Below are 16,374 nucleotides of genomic sequence, written 5' to 3'. Positions count from 1 at the left end.
TTACAGTTAAGTGTTTGTGGTGACATTTTACATTTAAATGAATCATGTGGTACAGAACAGAAAATGCATGTAGATTGCGTCATATTGAATGGCATTGCTGATGGTGTACTTTTATAAATTCCTTTCATGAATGTGTTTCAGTTTTGAAGCTTTGCACTCAGATCACTAGTTTTTTCTAATGGTATTTGAAATTTTGTTTCGTGTTCATTTGAATATTTGTTGCATGTCAAAAGTAAGGTTTTTTCTCTGCTTTCAACTTCTGTTTTTAGAATATTAATTATTTTCGAGATCTTCGTCTATTCCGCATTTTTTAGTCATCTCTAGAACCATAGCATGCGATATTAATTTAATCAATGTGGTACATAATGGAGAACCATAAATTTCTGAATTTATGCCTAAGGCTTCTAAACTGTGATTTTCTGTTTGACAGGTATCTAACAATTCTCTAAGCTGAGAGACGTCTGTTGATTTCCTAACAGGTGTTAGATTTAACAGCTTATTCAAATGAGAATTAATGATCAAAGTTTTTTGTTTAAATCTTTCCTTTAAGGTTTCTATTGCTGCTTCCTAATTTTGATTTGTTAGTGCAATTCCTTTAATTGTATTTGTGGCTATTCCAGTTAAATATGAGTGTAAATAATTAAATTTGTCTACGTTAGATAAATCTTCATTGCTGTATATCAGGGATTCAAACTGATCCCAGAATCTTTGCCAATCGGCAGGATCACCATCAATTCTTCTTATTGTTAAGGACAGTAATTTAACGAATTGTTTTTCTAATTTTAATAAACTAATAGGTTCTTGTTGTGTTCTTTGTGCACTTGGTTTACATTTAGTGATAGCAGCTTTCAACTTACATGAGCAGTTAATCAATTTTCCATAATACTCATCACATTTAATAATTTCATTTTCTATTTCTTTAACATCCGTAATTTGACTTTGAATTTCAGAATCTATTTCTTTTAACTGTTTAAATTTCAAGCGTATCTGTTCTGAAAGTTTTTCCATTCTGTTTCAGTTTCTAAAATTCGAGCTTCGATTTTAGAAATTAATCTTGTAAGAGATCTAAGTGTAGTTTTAGCCTTTGCGATTTCCATTTCGAAATCACTTTTAACACTTTCAAATTAACTTGATATCTTCATTAACTAAATTGCTCTTCTGATTTTAATTACGTAAAGGAGTCAGAAGTCATTTGCTACTTGTTCAATCAAAACAAAATTTGCAATATAAGAGTCATTTCTTAACAAAAGGAGAATATTAAATCTAACCTTGAACCATCTTCATATTTATTCTACTTGGAACAAGGTATCCAAAGATAGCAGTACCATATTTCCAAAGTTAGCAACACTTGTATACTATATTCTTTATTCGAAGCACAACCAGCATATTCGGCCTTTTCCTGGCCTTATGACCAAGATATAAAAAAAAATTATATTTATATTATATTGACTTCCTTAAGAGAGCTCTGATTATACTGATAGAGGCCAATAATTTCACATTCTACAAAAATAGTAATTTTATTTACAAAGTCACCTGGATTGCATCAATGGTTCATTATCTATTGTGTTGCAAACTGAACTAATTAACTTTCTTTTCTCAGAAGAAGAGCGCCTTCTAACTACGATACAGAAATCATTTGTGGAGTTTTCAACAGTCCTGAAGTCAGTTTTTTTTAATCTTTAATTTCTTCATTGCGAGTTTTTTCTTCATCCTCTGGATTGAGATTCTTTTCTTCATCTAAATTTTGCATTTTCCCTTTTCCATGTTTAGCATCACCTTTTTCTTCTTGGGACTGCTCTTTCTTTGATTCATCTTCAACAGAATCTTTCCCCCCCCATAGGGTTTTCACTTTCATATTCTGGTATGTATGCAGCCTAGTATGCAGCTATGATATTAGCTCCATACTTCAAAATATAGGATAGCTGCGAACCATTGTTTATGAAAATTCTCATAGTTTTTTTTTAATCCCTTCCCTGAAGTTTTATCACTAAAGTTTGAAAATTAACTAATAGTGTGTAATATTTATTCATCAGAACACATTCTTTTTATAATTTTCACGTTTATTAATGTCTATAGAATTATTTCCAGGAGAATCATTTTGATCTGTGTAATACATCATTTTTGAATGATGATCATATCATCATTCAAAATCATAGTTATGATGATAATAAAGTTAGGCAAAGGGCTAAGCACCATTACTTAAGTATAAATATACTGCTATATACCACTATGCTCTCTCTCTATTTATGTAATTCAAAAATGAGTCCTATTGCATAAAGAACACTTGACTTGACAAATTCAAACAGGTAAATAAAGAACACTTGACTGACAAATTCAAACAGGTTGACAGGTTCCAACAAATTGTTTAGTATTTTAGCAGATAATCGAGTGTTAGATGGATTTATATCATTAAGAATGGAATTTTAGTTTGAAAATTGAATCCATTTTTTCACTCTAAATTTTCACAGCACGATCTTTTTGTGATATTCGTGTGTAGTTTGAATCTTTTCATCTCAATTCTTCCGATTTCGAAACATATTCAATTTCAGACTCGGGTGTATTAAGAGAGTCAAACTTATCATTCAGTTGTTCAAAGTAAATGTATATCAACAGAAGACTTTGCTTTTTTTAATTTTGTTCTCTTAAGAATTCTGGTAATGAACTTTAACCACCACTCTCTTTCTTTAAGTTATTTATTTCTTCTGCTGGTATATTTATTAAATTAAAACATGTAAAAACCTTAAGATAATAAGAAGAGTGCTTTTCAAATTCAAAACGCATATAATTAATATACTCTAAGTCTTCAGAGTTATTATCTTCAATTAACTCACTTGAATCTCAGCAGGGATGCCACAATAACATTAAAAAATGATAATTTTTTCTGATCCAGATATTAAATTTTAAAGCTCTACCTTGTCAGGGGATATTTTTAATCTGAAACAACATCGGGGATATTTCAGTGGTTTGAAGATAATCAATTCCAGATTGTTGCAGACAATAAAGCACTTCATCTTACACATTTAATTTCGCTGCTCATTACAACACAATTCTACACACAAAAACACTGGAAAGAAGTTAGCAATTATACATATTTATTCATTACTACTACGCTAGTTTTTTAAAAGTTAATCTGGTTTTTCATGTCTCAAAGCTGAACACACAGAATTCCCCTTTTAAGATGAGATAATATTGTTGCAATATGCATATGAGATTAAGATAAGCATTCACATTTTATAGAATCCTGAGAATTCCCGGGATTGTATTTGGAATAACTTATATACAAATAAATATACTTCAACAAAAAGATTTTTTAATTTCTATGGCTTTGAATTAATAGTTTAATGTTGATGTTATCCTAACAAATTAAAGCTTTTGCAATTCAGAATGATGGAAATTGAATTTGAATGAGTTGAAATTAGAAAGTTTATTCTAATCTTTAAATAGAACAAAAACTATTTTTAATAAACAAAATTGTAGACTAACTATTACAAATACTAAAATTTATACAAAATGTAGATTATATTTGTAAAAGTACATTAAAAAAGTTCAGTAGTATTGAACATTTTTTTCCTGCTTTTGATTTTTGTAGGTCGTAAAAATTTGTTTGCTTCTGACGAAGAAAGGATGTCTGATTCATTGACATCAGATGAAACATCTAATTCTGTGTTTGGAGATGATAAATTAAAAAAATGGAAAGATTCAACTGAAAAAGAAGGCGATGATACAAAGGTTTGCTGAAAATTTAATGCCTTTATCTAAAAAATGTACATATCTTTGTTCTGTATGAAATAATAAGCTTCATAAAGGCACTTTTTTTTGTTTATTCTTTAATGTACAGTGGTGGCATGATGATTTATGAATTGATGATTTATTGCTAACTATGCAGCATTTTAAATATAACCTTCAAATTAGAACAACATATTATTTATCACTGTGACTGAAATATTTCTGTACATCATATTTCTATTTTTGTGTCTCTTAATTGTGGTTAAAATATTTTTGAAGAATGGCGTCTTATAAGTGTCACTACTATAGCGATTCATATATCTTGAGTGCTTTTCATAAAAATAAAGAAAAGGGGAAAAAATCATAGTTATGATGATAATAAAGTTAGGCAAAGGGCTAAGCACCATTACTTAAGTATAAATATACTGCTATATACCACTATGCTCTCTCTCTATTTATGTATGTATATATACATATAAAGAAAAATTTATTACCTAATTAACCTTAATTGGAATGCTGCTTTAAACTTTTAATTTAATTGTCTGTATCCCCACTTCATACTCCATATTGCACCATGTTATATCATGCTTTCCTTGCAGTAACCACAATGCAAAATCTTTTGCCAAATCTTTGGATTTAAACAAAGAATTTTCGATTTTATAAATAGTGTCGCAAATAGTTCTTTTTGCCAGTTCGCATTCTTCTGGCAGCGTGTTGCTTTGCCCCTGCTAGCTATTCTCTCCATTATTTGAGATGTAATTACATATCTAAAATTGTGAGATGCATTTAGCACTCTTAGTGTTGTACCAGATAAGAGGATATGTGTTAAAAAATGTGTCATGCAAAAATAAATTACTTCTAACCACCTGGCTATTCGTGCTTCTTCCAAGCTAACTGCAATACAAAATTTTTGCACAGTACCACAACTAAGTATGCATGCTCTTTCACCACTTTGCCTTCGTGCTGGCAATATATTGCTTAGTTCCTGCTAGCTGTTCTCTCTTACGTAAAATGTAAACTGTATATCTGAAATTGTGGGGCCCATTTAGCACCCTTAGTGTTCTATCAATTAGACACTATGTGCTTATCATCCAAAAATAAATGTTTTTATAATTACCAATGAAGTCATGCTTCTTCTAAAATTCTATCCGGTCATCCACTACACTCTAATGTACACAACAGTCTTCTTGTCCATGATTAAAAAGTGAAATTGTGCATTCCCCAATCAAGATATTTTGTTTTAAAAAAAAGGTTTTGTGTAATAATTTAATGCGTAGGAGGAATTGAATACTTTAACACCTTGCAGTCTTAAATGTCTGAGTGGGAAAGACAAAAAGATGGCGCTGACAAAACTGAATTTTGAAAAAGTCCTAATCTTTATTTTCTCGCATATAAAACCATCTTAGTAGATATTTATTCAATCGTAATGAAATATGATAATTTTTATATACACTGGTTTTAAAAGTAAGATGTAAGCATTTAGGCAAGGTAAAACAGTGCGGTCTTGGTAGTGCAGAAGTTAGAGAAAGGAAGAGTGACGTAGTTATTGTGCCAGAGTATTTATATTAAGTTTGATGCATGCAGCCAATCTGTGATTGGTTAATTTTAAGTTGTTATATAACATTGAAGGATCTCAAATTTGGGAAAACAGATGAATTTAAAGAGAGAGCGCGAAATCTAGAATAGTTAATTTTGAGGTCTCCAATTATTTTTAAAGCAGTCATTGTATTTTGTTATATCGTACGTATATGTAAGATAAAAAATGTATAACTTTGAATTATACTTTAAATGGCAATATCTCATTAATTCCTCTTTTTAGTAGGGACACTTCCCCTTTTCTATTCTGAAAATTGTAATAGCTTTTTAGAAAGTGTGTCACATCTGAATATAATTCTGCGTTATATGATTTAAGCCTTCTGCCTTGCTTGTAGTTCTTAGCCAATCAGATAACAAAATATTTTGCTATGAATACTGTTGCAATACAACTACACTGTTTCTTTGTTCAATGTTTAATGTGTCTTCAATAACCCACAGCTTTTCGCTTATTTGCATTCTTCTGTTGTTCTAAATACAGCTGTGTATACAAAACTGTGGGATGTCTATTGCACTCATTATCATTGCAAACATAAGCAAGCATTATATCTCTAGAATTGCTTTTTCTAATGATAAAATTATGTTGATTGTGCCCATTTCTATCTGCAAGCCAGTTGTTTCCATCTACACAGTGATATCGGTTTTTCCGCATCATTCCCCAATCCTTATATAATATTTAAATATATATAATATTTAAAAAAATATTATTAGGAAGAAAAAGATCATGTCATCCTGAAAAAATTCTTTAAAAATGAAATTTAAAAAAAAGAGGGAAACTACTGAATTTTAGAACAAAGACAGATGCAGATTGAAAGGAAAAGTTCTTGAAAATTTTGGGTATGGAAAATTAATTATTGATATTTTGATGCTTCAAATTGACTCAAAACTATATATATATATATATATATATACACAGATATGTAAGATAAAAAATGTGTAAATCAAAAAGCCTCTTAATTTTTCATTTTTAATTAGGGTATTTTGCTTCTCTGTTCTAAAAATTTCTGGACATTTCTGGTCTGTGCCATTTCTAGATTAATCTATGCCTAAAATTATCTGTGCCTCAAGTATATTGCATAACACTGATGATGTAGTTAGTCGGGAACCTAGAGAACTGAAACCTTGCTATCATAAACCAAAACTTTCTCTTAACAGGCTGCCATTTTGGATAAATTCACACTTTTAGCTTGAACTTCTGTGTTGTTTGGACGTTATTTCCCCCCCGCTATCTTCCTATTGCAACACTATTAAAAAGTGTAAATGCCCTGGAAAGTAGGCATGATTGGAGTGCCAAGTAAACTGGGGCCATGTATGTGAATTTAAATAAAAATGGAATTTAATCTGCCTCTACTGCCAAGTTTACTATTCATAATGGATTAGCATTCTATGCAATCAAAATTCTTCCTCTTCAGTATGCCATTTATGTGTTGCAGTATCAACATTTACAAGATCTTTTTCACAACAAATATGTATAATATTAAGATTACATATATAATTTTTCTTTGTCCAAAAATTTACAAAGAAATTTCAGTAAATTGCACAGATGTTGTTTTCAAACTCATTTAAATTATTAAATTCTGACTGCTTAAAATTTCACTATTTCATTTAATCAGACATATGTATTGAAATTGACAATGGAATTTTTGTTATATTTTGTTCTGAACTGCATTAATATTTAAAGCTTGCTGTTTTATTTTGAAATATTTGCTTCATGCAAAATTTAAAGCCAGCAATGTGATTTCAAAGCCAAAAGGAAACTTTGAAATTACATTGTTAATATTATGCATACTTATGCATTTGATAACTATCAAGGTAACTCCACTTCTATCTTAAATTGAGTTAAATTTGATTATTTAGTATGCTGATGTTTTTTAACATAAAAAAAGTATTTTTCTGCATAATTTTTTTAGGTTGTTGCTGGTAATAAATTTTGTCAAGTTTTTATTGATTTGATCAAATTTTAAGCTGTAAAACCACATTAAATTGAATTAAATTTCAATTTAACTTCACTGTGTTTCATATTAAATTTTTTGAGTTGATCTAAAGCATTTAAAACCGTAGGGAGTTTTGAATTATCATAAGTAATTTTCATCTTGCGCAGAAATGCAGTGAATTGATATTATGATGATGGGACTACTTATAAAAGAATTTTTTCTGTTTTTTCATTTGATTCCCCCCCCCCCCATTTTGAGCATTGTAGATAGTTGATCCTTTTAAAATTTACATTTTTAGACTTAACTATAAGGTATTTTCTACCTCTTTTCTGCATGCCTTCGTGGTGCAATGGTAAGCATAAGCGATGTGTATTTGAGAGGTCCAGGGTTTGAGTATCGTTAATGGCATTTTCCCCATCTCCTGCATCAAAAAACCTAATGAATCTACAAATCTATGAAAAGTTAAAAGGGTTTCTATGAAGACTTTTTTGTTTGCTTGCTATTTTAAAAACAAACTGATTTGTATTGAATATTTTACTTATAGGATCTCAGTGAATCTAAAACTGCCAGTCGACCTCCTAAAAGTAATGATTCACCCAAGAAGAAGAGCCAGCCTGCCAAGAAAAATACTATAAAAAGTGAGACGCCAGTTAAGAAAGGTGAATTTTTTCCAGTTTGTTACCTTTTTAAAATAAATTGTTCTCATGTAAATGCTTTTTTTTTTTTTTTTGTTCTCACCCTAATTCATAAAATATTATGATTAACAAATAGACTTTGTCCTAGATAATATATTTTCAGACTTTCGTTGTTTAATGTAAATTATATGCTGTCAAAAATTATTATTACCTTTTAACCTAATATTTTATATTTAATTTTGTAGAATGACATTTGACATTAGTACATCTTGAGTTTTTGTCTCAAATGGTAAAATGATTCGAATTAAATTTATAAATATTATAATAAATATAAAATTAAATCTTATAATTCTAAAAGTCTTGTTGATAATTGTATGAATTATTCATACTGAATTTATATACAGGAAGCTACAGATTTGTTTAACAGAATTTATATTCTAGTTTGTAGCTAGTACAGTACAAAGTCCGTAATCCGGGCGTCCATTATCCAGAATGATCTCTAATTCAGACCTCAAAGCCACAAACTTTTTTTTTGTGTGTTCTTTATGCATGCCCATAATGCGTTTACGCATGCACATTTAATGTATAACGGACGGTATAAGTTAGGCTAAAAATATCTTTATTGATTCTAAGGCATTTCAGTTAATGTTGCAGATTGCACTGTTCCTTAATCTTCTAATTGGATCTGGCTTATTATTGTTTGCAGACTGTTAGAGCAATGTCATAAAAATTAAGCTTGAACTTTCGATTATGTCGAAGAAAGTTTCCAATTCCGGGGCTCCCTAAGGATCTACAAAGCAAAACCAAGTTTCAATGTCCATTAAACAAAAAGTGGAATTGCTGCAAAAAATGGATAAAGGCGTATGTCTCAAAATTATGCGAGGAGTATGGCATTAGAAAGTCAACTGTATATAACATAAGAAAAAAGGAACATTTTGAATTTTTTGTGGAAGCAACTTAAACAACTTACATTAAAAGAAATTTTTAATAAAGCAAACAAATAAATATTAAGCTTTTTTTTTGGTAAATTTTGATACGCTTTAGATCATAATTGCTCTTTATTTCATAAATTACGGTTTCATATTTTTAATTGTATAATTTCTGCATGCCATCTTACCAGATTTAAATTGATGATCTATGATCCGGAAAAACCCCTAATCCGGAATCGTCGAAGTCCTGACGAGTTTGGATTATGGACTTTGTACTGTATATGATTATATATTTCATATGATACTTTTCATTAAGAGCAAAGAAAAAAACTGGTACTGTTGTATTATTCCTTCAGCTCTGAGAAGAATCATTGGGCAGAGCATTGTGTCACGGAAGTGGGCCTCCCAGAGTTTCATGAAAATGTATTTTATCTGGCAACTCATTTTGGAATTCTGAGGATTATGTTTGTGATTTTTGATCATGATTAGTGCATGGTTGCTTAATTGCAACATGCCATTGATTCAACATTGCTTTTCACACTTTTTAGTTCTTTCTAATCAATAATTCAGAAAATATAAATAACTGTTTTTATAATTTGGAGCTACTTTGCATTATGTATTTATTTATTCTTTTTAAAATTTTCTAGTTAAAGATCATAGATTAATTTCATGCCAGTTTTCATTATTAGAATGCCCATTCTATATGAAAAATGTACATCTTAAATTTTCCCTGGTGATTTCCTTATAAGCTTTAAGGGTGAGGTTTATACAAATTTCTGATTGCATTTAAAATTGAGTAAAATATTTAGTGTTTATTTTCATTATGTTCAGGATGTATTTATTTATACTATCTTGAATTTAACTCATTTGTTTAACAATTTATAGAAAAGAAGCTTACTAGTTCAGATTTAGAAGAGCTATCTAGAGATTCAGAGGATGTTTCTACTTTGTCTACATGGCAAAGAAAAGAAGGGGATTCTAAAGAAAAGGTATAATAATTATATAAAGGAAAGGTATAATAATTATATAAAGAAAAGGTATATAAATTTTTGTGTGCTTTTCACTAGAAACTTAAATTATTTTTCTGTATTGTGTTTCTACAAATGCAATATGTTGTTCAATTATGAGTTAAAATGCATTTCTTGGTATGCTTTTTGGCATTTGTAAAGTCTGTTTGTTTTTAATTGTAAACAATGTTTTGATTAATGGATAGCATAGTAATTATCTCATGTTTAAAGCAATATGACTCTGGGAAGAATATAATTCCTAGCAAATGTAAATAAATTTATAAATTTCAAAAACTATTGATAAAAGTTATTATAAAGATTAAGTATAACATCTGTACAAATAAGAGAAATGAAAGATAACATATCCTTAATCTCTATTGTTTATATTTATGGTATTGTGTAATCTTTAGAATTTGTTCATGCATTTTTTAGACAATTTTGCTTTGCTATTTAAGGAGGGCAGAACACTCTGCTTGAAAATTTTTGTTTTCAAAACTTGAATTTTACTTTTGAAAGTATAAATTATCATGTGCTACTTGATAGCTTTCTTTTCCATGCAAAATGGCACTTTTAAAGAAGCAAGGGATGGGAGGCTGTGTTTGTGCTATTTCCAAAGAAAATTATTTGTATCTAGTAATTAAAATATGCTGTGAAAGGCCATGGTTTTTCAATATCTAAAGTTAAGATAAGTAACATTGTCAAGAATAAAGGGGGGATGTCAGAGTTTAGCTTCAAGTTGAAAAATTGGTACAAGTACATATCCAAGGAAAAAACAGAATGTTTCGAATATTGCAAACGATAATGTTGCAATGATCTTTTAGCATTAAAAGAAAATCTGCCAAGTCAAAGGACAAATGATTAAAATGTTCATTGTCAACTGTAAACAAAGTGAGTAATGCTGATTTGAATCTTGAAAAGGGGAAAAAAACATAATGAGCATCAGCTTTTTTCCATGACATATCGTCAAACGCAGAATGTGCTGCAGAATTCTTAATGAGAAATAATTATCCAGACAAAAATGGATAAATGTTGTCACAATAGATGACTCTTGGATGTATTTAAATTAATGCAATAAAAAGAACTCCATTTATTATCAACAAAGAGGGGGAAGTCTTAAAACATGGTTCAAAGAATCTAAAGAAAGTTTTTCAAAGGGATTGGGATTTCAAAGGGTCGTTGGTTTTTCTTATAACGAAAAAATATAAGTAAAGTGAATGGAGAAAAGATAAAGATCAACTTCAGATATTATCAGGAACATAATCGATATGTAATACTCAAAATGAAATAGCTTCTTTTTACCTACAGTGCCATTAATCAATAAAACTTCATCAAGACAAAGCAGGCAGCCACAATCCATTGTTAATTTCCTGGAAAAAATGGAACAAGAAATGTGTATCAAGTCCATATCTTTCACTCGTAATTTACTAAATCTTCTGATTATCACCCATGGATTTTTGCACTTTTAAAAATCGGATTGTCCAATCGTTGACTTACAACTCTTCTATAAAACTTTAGAAAGCTGTTCAAGAGGAAATGGATAAAATACTTCTTCCGATACTACAAAAGTATTTATTGTCTAATAAATTACATTGATTGTCTGATTTCACAAAACAAACCTTTTTGTCTATCGGCAAGAAGAATATGCTTGAAGGACATCATTTTATATGTTTCCTAGCACTTTAAAAATAGAAAAAGCACAAAAAAGGGAGGGGGAAGAAATGCATGTTCTATCAAATTCCAGGCCATGGTAATAGCAATCCTAAGTTATACATTGAATTATTTGAAGCAAATTGTAAAATTGTTCATGTTTAACATGAACCTAAAACATGTTCTTAACACAATTTTTAGAAAGTAGAGGAAACTCAGAAGCTGTTTCTGATACCTTTATTAGGCATGTATTCAGTGTGCATTTTCAAGCCATTCTGTTGTCAAAGATTTTGATTTACATTGCATTTTACAAAAAGTTAGCTGGAATGTCAGACTGTTTAAACTATTATCTACTGTTCATGCTTAATTATCTGAGTCCAAATTTTGTTGATTTGAGTTATCGTCATCAGCTATTTAAAAGCAATGTGCTTCAGCATCATTTGATTATAGTATAAAATTAATATCATTGTGTTACATATTTAAATTTGCATTATAAATACATATTTTAATTTGTTATTTTTAAAAGATAGTAGAAATCTTGCTCAACTGAAAAATCCTAGTTATTAAAAATGTTTAAGAAATACCAGAAATATAAACATTTTTTGTTCAAAAAGTCAGAAAAAATCAAAACCTTTCTCCTAAAAGTCAAGAAAATAAAAGGGGAAGGAACGCAGCTCATTTAAAATCTTGTAAAGTTCATCCTTTAAAGCAGTGGAAGTGTGGGTTGCAGCCAACCAGAGATGGATTGCAAAGCAAAATGCTGGGATTGTGAAAATTCAGATACATGAATTTAAAGAAAGAATAGTCTTTGTTGCCTTTAATTTGTTACATTTTCTGTATAGAGCAGTTATATACAATCATAATACTGACCAAGTTGTGCTGTAAATTGAATTCCATGTAAAAAATATTTATGTACAGTAGCATAATAGGAGTATTGCATCGTAGTTTCAGCATATAAGTTATTTTACAAGCAAAATATGCTGCAAATGCACAGCAGAACACAAAGTCTAGCCACTCACATTCAGAGAATAAGGGCACTAATGTTGTGATCAATAGTGCTTTTCTAGTATTATCAGTTGTTTCTGTTTCATCTTAATAAGCATGTACATCTCTAGAATAATTAAGTATTGTATTTTACTACATTACTTGACTAAGGTTGGTATTTATTGGAATAATCATTATGAGAGATGTTATTTCATTTATATTTTAGGATAAAAACATTTTGTACTCATGACAAATGATTGAATTCGAGTAACAGAAGTAATGATGCAGAGGACAATGTTACAAAGTGTCTTTAAGTAGGTTCTTGTTACCAGACAGAGGTATCTAAAATATGAAAAAGAAAATATGATGTGATATTTCTCCAGTTTAATTTTTCTTTCAACAGCTGTGATGGTAATGAACAACCTGTGTGTGTAATTTGTAGTAATGTTTAGGCTGTGGAAAAAAGGAAGCCATCAAAATTAAAAAGGCATTTTAAATCAAAGCATTAAGCAGAAGAGCCTAAGAGGAATCTGTTGAGTGAGGGAAACTTTAAAACTTCACTTTCCACAAAAATCCTTGATTGGATTCTGGATCAGAACTAGATTTGAATTTCCCATAATATCTGAAAAGGTGTTATGGGAAATTCAATGGGGTGTTATGAATGGCAGATGTTTCTCTGCCATTCATAACACCCCATTGACACCATCCATAACCACATAAGTATGTGGTTATGAATGGCAGCTGCCATTCATAACTTACTTATGTGACACATACTTATGTGAAACACATACTTATGTGAAACGACTTTCAGCTTTAACACTTCTTGAATCCAACTAATGTTCTATGCTTAAAAATATTGTGGATGTTTTATGTCCAACAGTGTCGAATATTGCATCAAGATTTGTTATATATTTATGATATTAATTTCATTATTATATTAATAATAAAAATATCCTCCAATACTAAATATAAAATATCTCTATTTTATATTTAATATCAGAGCCATCAAAAAATCTCAATGACAAATAATGTCCATGAATGAAAAATATTAAGATTTTAATATAAGGTGTACCGGAAAGTTCTGTCCTTTTTTTGAATAAAACAAGATACAAATTTTTCTTACTGTCAATAAATTTTATTAAAATAATATAATTGCCATTATTATTAACTACTACTTGCCAGCGTGAGGGGAATTTGTGTATCCCATTTTTGAAAAATGATGTAACTTTTGATGCAGAAAATTGAGCTGGTATTTGTTTGATATCTACTTCATTTTTGAATTTTTTGCCTTTCAAGAAATTTTGTAAGGACTAAAACAAGTGATAGTAAGAGGGTGCTAAGTCCGGGTAATATGGTGTATGTGACAGAATTTCCCAGCTTAGTTCTGCAATTTTTTGACGAGTCCCCAAAGCAGCAAGTGGCCTGGCCTGATCATGATGCAGTATGATGTCCTTCCTGTTGAAAGTCGCTGGCCTCTTTTCTTGGACTGTTGTCTTTAAATTGTCTAATTGTTGACAGTACTTCTCTGAATTGAGCTTTTTGTTCGGTTTTAAAAGCTCATAACGTACTGGTCCTCAAATGCCCCACCATATACACAACGTTCTCCTTATTCAGGGTCAAATTTGACTTAGAGGTGGAAGGGCTAGGTTTTCTGGGTTCGCAATGTGCCCATATGATGTTTACGTGGGTGATCCACTTTTCATTCCCAGTTATCATCTGGTTCAAGAAGGGCTTCATTTTGTTCGGAGCAAGCAGAGATGTGCATATGACGACTTGATCATCCCTATTCTTCTGACTTAATTCATGGGGCACCTATTTTGAATATTTCCACACCAATCCTATCTTCCGGATATGGTCCGAAATGGTTTGCTGAGCTGAATTAAGCCTTTCTGCGATCTCCGATGTTGACACAAAAGGATCTTTCTCCAACTTGATTGTAACAACACCGTCGCCAATCAAAGATGATCGCCCAGAACATGGCTTATCAGAAAGTTAGAAATCACTGTTTCAAATATTTGGAACCATCTTCTGCATGCCTTATCAAAAACTGTACCTTCACCAAACACTTTCAATAAATTTCTACATGCTTCTGTAGCATTTCTTTCTTGTTAAAATTCGTATAAAATACAGTGGCGTAAATGAACTTTATCAATAGCCATGGATACACTATCGCTTCACACTTAAGACTTACGTGAATCAACTTTGTCTTAGTTAACTTGCTACTTCAGTATGTATACATTAAGCGATTAAAATAGAGAGCCGAACATACGGCAAATAAACATGTGTTTATGTGTCGAAAATTGTTGTCATGAAACGGACGTAACTTTCCGGTAGACTGAATATTTAGCAAGCAAGAATTTTGATTTATGAGGCTAGTCATTGTCTTATTATGATGTTTCCATACTAACTGCAAGTAAAAATGACAGTTTCTAGTATGTTAAGTATCAAGTTTCAGTGTAATATTTGTATTATATTTTATATATATATATTATTTTTAGTATTTATTGTATTTCAATATTACCTATAGGTAATATTGTATGTATAGGAACTGCCATTGAATATTGACTGGTGCAGTTAAGGAAAATGCAGTTGTATGTATATTTCCCCCTTGTTTTGAAAGCAAAATGTTCTATACTGAAAATCCAAACCATACTTTACAATGGCATTACATTTTATTGTAAAAGTATGTGAAGGCATGATTTCCTTCCTAACAGTGTAGTTTAATTATCCTTTGACTGAACTATCCTATCTGAAATGCATTAATTCTGGAGTAATTAAGCTGTCCATTTGAGGGTAAAAAGTAAAAAGTCAGCTTTTTTTGTAAAAGCATGTTTGTAAATGCTTGTATTTTTTTCTGTAAGTACCCTGATTAATGTTTGATATTAATCAACATATTGTAAACATGCTTATTTCAGTTATTCCTGCAAAGTTTATTATTATTCATAACCAGTTTCACTGATTTTTTTATCTACTAAAACAGAATATGCCTGTGTTCTATTCACACATATTCATACTTGTAATCAAGAGTTAATATTTCCTTAAATACTGACATTTCTCTTTTTTAATTGAATATCCTTTATACTGCTCAAAAATGCCTTTGACTTTTCAACTTTTAGGATTTTTTTAGTAATTTTTATGATGACTATTCTAGTTTTACTATCCTACTCAAGATTTATTTTTAAAAGACTTTTGTCTCCCCCCCCTTTTGTGAAAATGCCAGAACTTGTGCCTCTTTGGCACTTAACAGTGAAATCTGTGTTTTAATCTCCTATTCCGGGCAGACATTTGACAAACAGTTTGTATTCCTTTTATTTTATCAAAAACAAGTTCTTCCCTTTTTTGAGGATATGAATTCTTTTGATGTTTATTGTCGAAAGCTGATATGTAGGTAATTCCAAAATTTCCCAACCTGATTATACTTGTTAAAGAAATAGAGAAAATTTTAAGAATTTATTTTTTAATATGATGTCCATGTACCTCTATACACTTTTCACATCTAATCTGAACATTTGTACTCAAAATGTTAAAAAACTGCTCTTTTCGCACTATCGTCATCATTAAATCTCGTTACCTGAAAGTCAGATTTCTGTCCTGGGAACAAATGATCACTAGGAGCGAAATCTGGACTCTAAGCAGGTGCTCAAGCTCTTTAAATCAACACAGCTATTTTTAAATTGCTGAAAGAAATCAGAGCACTCACGTTGCAGAGACTTTGCTCATGTGAAAGATATTCATGTACAATCTGTAAAACAGTTAACTTTAAACAGATTTGGTATTGCCATCTCCTTGACATCTAGTCTCCTGCTACTCAATATTTCTTCTTGGACATGAGCAAAATTTTTATTGTTGGTGCCATCACAAGATTTAATTATTCTTTTAGTATAGAATAGAAAGGAATTGTTTTTGGAGGAGTCTCTTA

General features: G+C 30.3%; 1 protein-coding gene across 4 annotated transcripts in view; it reads left to right on the top strand.

Moving 5' to 3' along the window:
- LOC118192179 (uncharacterized) overlaps positions 1-16,374 on the top strand; it is a 115,396-nt gene that overhangs the window by 80,495 nt on the left and 18,527 nt on the right. For all 4 annotated transcript variants that reach the window (XM_085812321.1, XM_085812319.1, XM_085812332.1 and 1 more), the window contains 3 exons: positions 3,590-3,729; positions 7,798-7,912; positions 9,703-9,806. In XM_085812321.1, the coding sequence (XP_085668447.1) occupies positions 3,590-3,729; positions 7,798-7,912; positions 9,703-9,806 (359 nt within the window). The remainder of the gene's footprint in view (positions 1-3,589; positions 3,730-7,797; positions 7,913-9,702; positions 9,807-16,374) is intronic.

This window comes from Stegodyphus dumicola, chromosome 1 (genome assembly GCF_044657685.1).
Source record: "Stegodyphus dumicola isolate Sdum_Otavi_A_Nest chromosome 1, ASM4465768v1".
NCBI classification, from domain to species: domain Eukaryota; kingdom Metazoa; phylum Arthropoda; class Arachnida; order Araneae; family Eresidae; genus Stegodyphus; species Stegodyphus dumicola.
The sequence above is the reverse complement of the archived record's forward strand: the minus strand, read 5'-3'. Positions and strand labels throughout refer to the sequence as shown.